Raw genomic sequence first — 1,965 nt, 5'->3', positions numbered from 1 at the left:
AAGTTCTTCAACGGGATCAAGGGGTATGCTCTCATAATGCATTGGATGAAAACTCATTCTTTCTCGATCCTTTTCTTCTCTCTCAATTCTCAAACCTCTGGCGGCTCTCCAATTTTGCATCTCTGGCGCCATCCACTCACACCTCCGGCTCCACTGTCGCTTCAGGTATGAATCGTTCTTCTGTTTTTTCTTTTCTGCTCCCCAAATATGCTGAAATCGTTGACTGTGTGAGATGATTGTTCAACATGTGAGTTCAAATATTTCTTTAGGGAACTCCTCTCATTGATTCGATTGGCGACTACGACACCTCTTAATTGCTGTGTCGATCGACTACTATGACTAGGATGACTCTAAATTTCTTTCAGAGTGCCCATCATGACTATTATCTACAAATAGAAAAAACTAAAACCTAAATTAGTAGAAAATAGAAGGGATTGAGAGAATGAAAGAAAGTTACATGCTTGTCTGTAAGATACTGCACGTGATGAAGAAGGCTCCATTAGAAGAGGATGCTGAGACGCTCTTCACACCATCGTTCATCTCCAAAAGATGGGGATAGGAGTGATAGAGACAAACAAAGGGGTGGAAAGGGTAGAGATAAAGATAGAGAAAGAGAAAGAGAAAGAGACATAGGTGGTGACAGGGATAGGGAGAGGGACAGGGTGAGGGTAAAAAGGGAACATGGATGTGAGCCTGAGAAAGAAAGGGAAGAGAGAGATCAAGTGAAAGAGAAAGAACATGAAAGACCACATCGAAGTGGAAGCAGATCAGAAGACATGGGAGTGAAAGGGACAGGGAAAAGAGTCGTGATAGAGAGGTTAAAGATAAAGAAATGAAAGGGAAATTAGAGAGCCTGATAGTTATTGTGAAAGCATGTATTTTTCTATTTTCTTGTGGTCTCTTTAATTTCTGCTTGTATTTATGTATGTGACCAACAAAGCAATATCAAACCTTGTTCAAAAGTCGGTTCTACCCATGTGGCCAAGACGAGACAACTTGCTGCCAAGTATATGACAACTCCAAGGAACAAAAAGTGCCTTGCAAATCCTAACTCCTGTCAAAGTGTAAAATATCCAATGAAAACCAAATGCTTCTAAAGCTGAAATTAACTCGTTGCCAAATTTAGAATATTAAAAGAATATGGGAAGCATAAAAGATCATTCAAATAAAGATAATGGTAAAGAAAGTTCTCTGAATTTAGAAGATAAAGAGAATATGAGAAGTCTAGAACGTCGTTAAAATGAAGATGATGGTAAAGAAATTATCTGAATCCTCAAGATAATAACAGGTACTAAAAAACTTGTAATTTTTTGCTTTTTTTTAGTTTCTCTTTTGGCTCTCATCACAATGCTTACAATTTTTATGCATTAACACTTAACAACCAACCATTGGGCAATACTATTATCCTAACAATGTAAACCAGTACTATTCTGGCCCTGTAAATGAAACTTAATATTTATATATTTCTCCTTCTTCTTCTCCTTCTCATCCTTCCATATCTGATATGATTACATATCCTGATTCAGGTAATAAATGAGACAACAAAGAACTATGGGTAGAAAAGTATAAGCCTTGCTATTTGCTAGACTTATCTATTCACAAAAAGAAGGTTGAAGAGGTTAAAATCTGGCTAAAAGAAATAATCAAAACCAAAAACTACAATCATTAGAATCATGTTCTTGTCATAATTGCACTTCCTGGAGTTGGAAATTTTGTAACTGTTGAAGCAATTGCCTCCCTTCTTGTCCAATATGTTTGCGTTCCAATAGTTATATTAATCACAGACTATGGTAGATCAGACATAGTTGATTACACCTCAAGATGTTGGGAAGAACTTCAGACATCTCTTCAAAAAAATAGGAGCTTTTAAGGTTGCTTTCAATCCAATCACAGCAAACTCCATCACAAAAATGCTTTCAAGAATTTGCAGGGAAGAAAAACTTAAAATAAAAGCTGAACAGATTG

General features: G+C 36.6%; 1 protein-coding gene across 1 annotated transcript; it reads left to right on the top strand.

Moving 5' to 3' along the window:
• The first annotated feature begins 509 nt into the window (after positions 1-509).
• LOC111900002 (DEAD-box ATP-dependent RNA helicase 21-like) lies at positions 510-836 on the top strand. Its single transcript, XM_023895885.1, has one exon. It carries the CDS (start codon positions 510-512, stop codon positions 834-836), a length of 327 nt encoding a protein of 108 aa, XP_023751653.1.
• Positions 837-1,965: the final 1,129 nt, after the last annotated feature.

The sequence above is a fragment of the Lactuca sativa genome, chromosome 8, assembly GCF_002870075.4.
Source record: "Lactuca sativa cultivar Salinas chromosome 8, Lsat_Salinas_v11, whole genome shotgun sequence".
NCBI lineage: Eukaryota > Viridiplantae > Streptophyta > Magnoliopsida > Asterales > Asteraceae > Lactuca > Lactuca sativa.
This window is presented reverse-complemented; position numbering and strand designations above follow the sequence as displayed.

Excerpts from the sequence above, each read along its gene's own strand:
- LOC111900002 (XM_023895885.1), top strand. The coding sequence starts at position 510 with ATGCTGAGACGCTCTTCACACCATCGTTCATCTCCAAAAGATGGGGAT.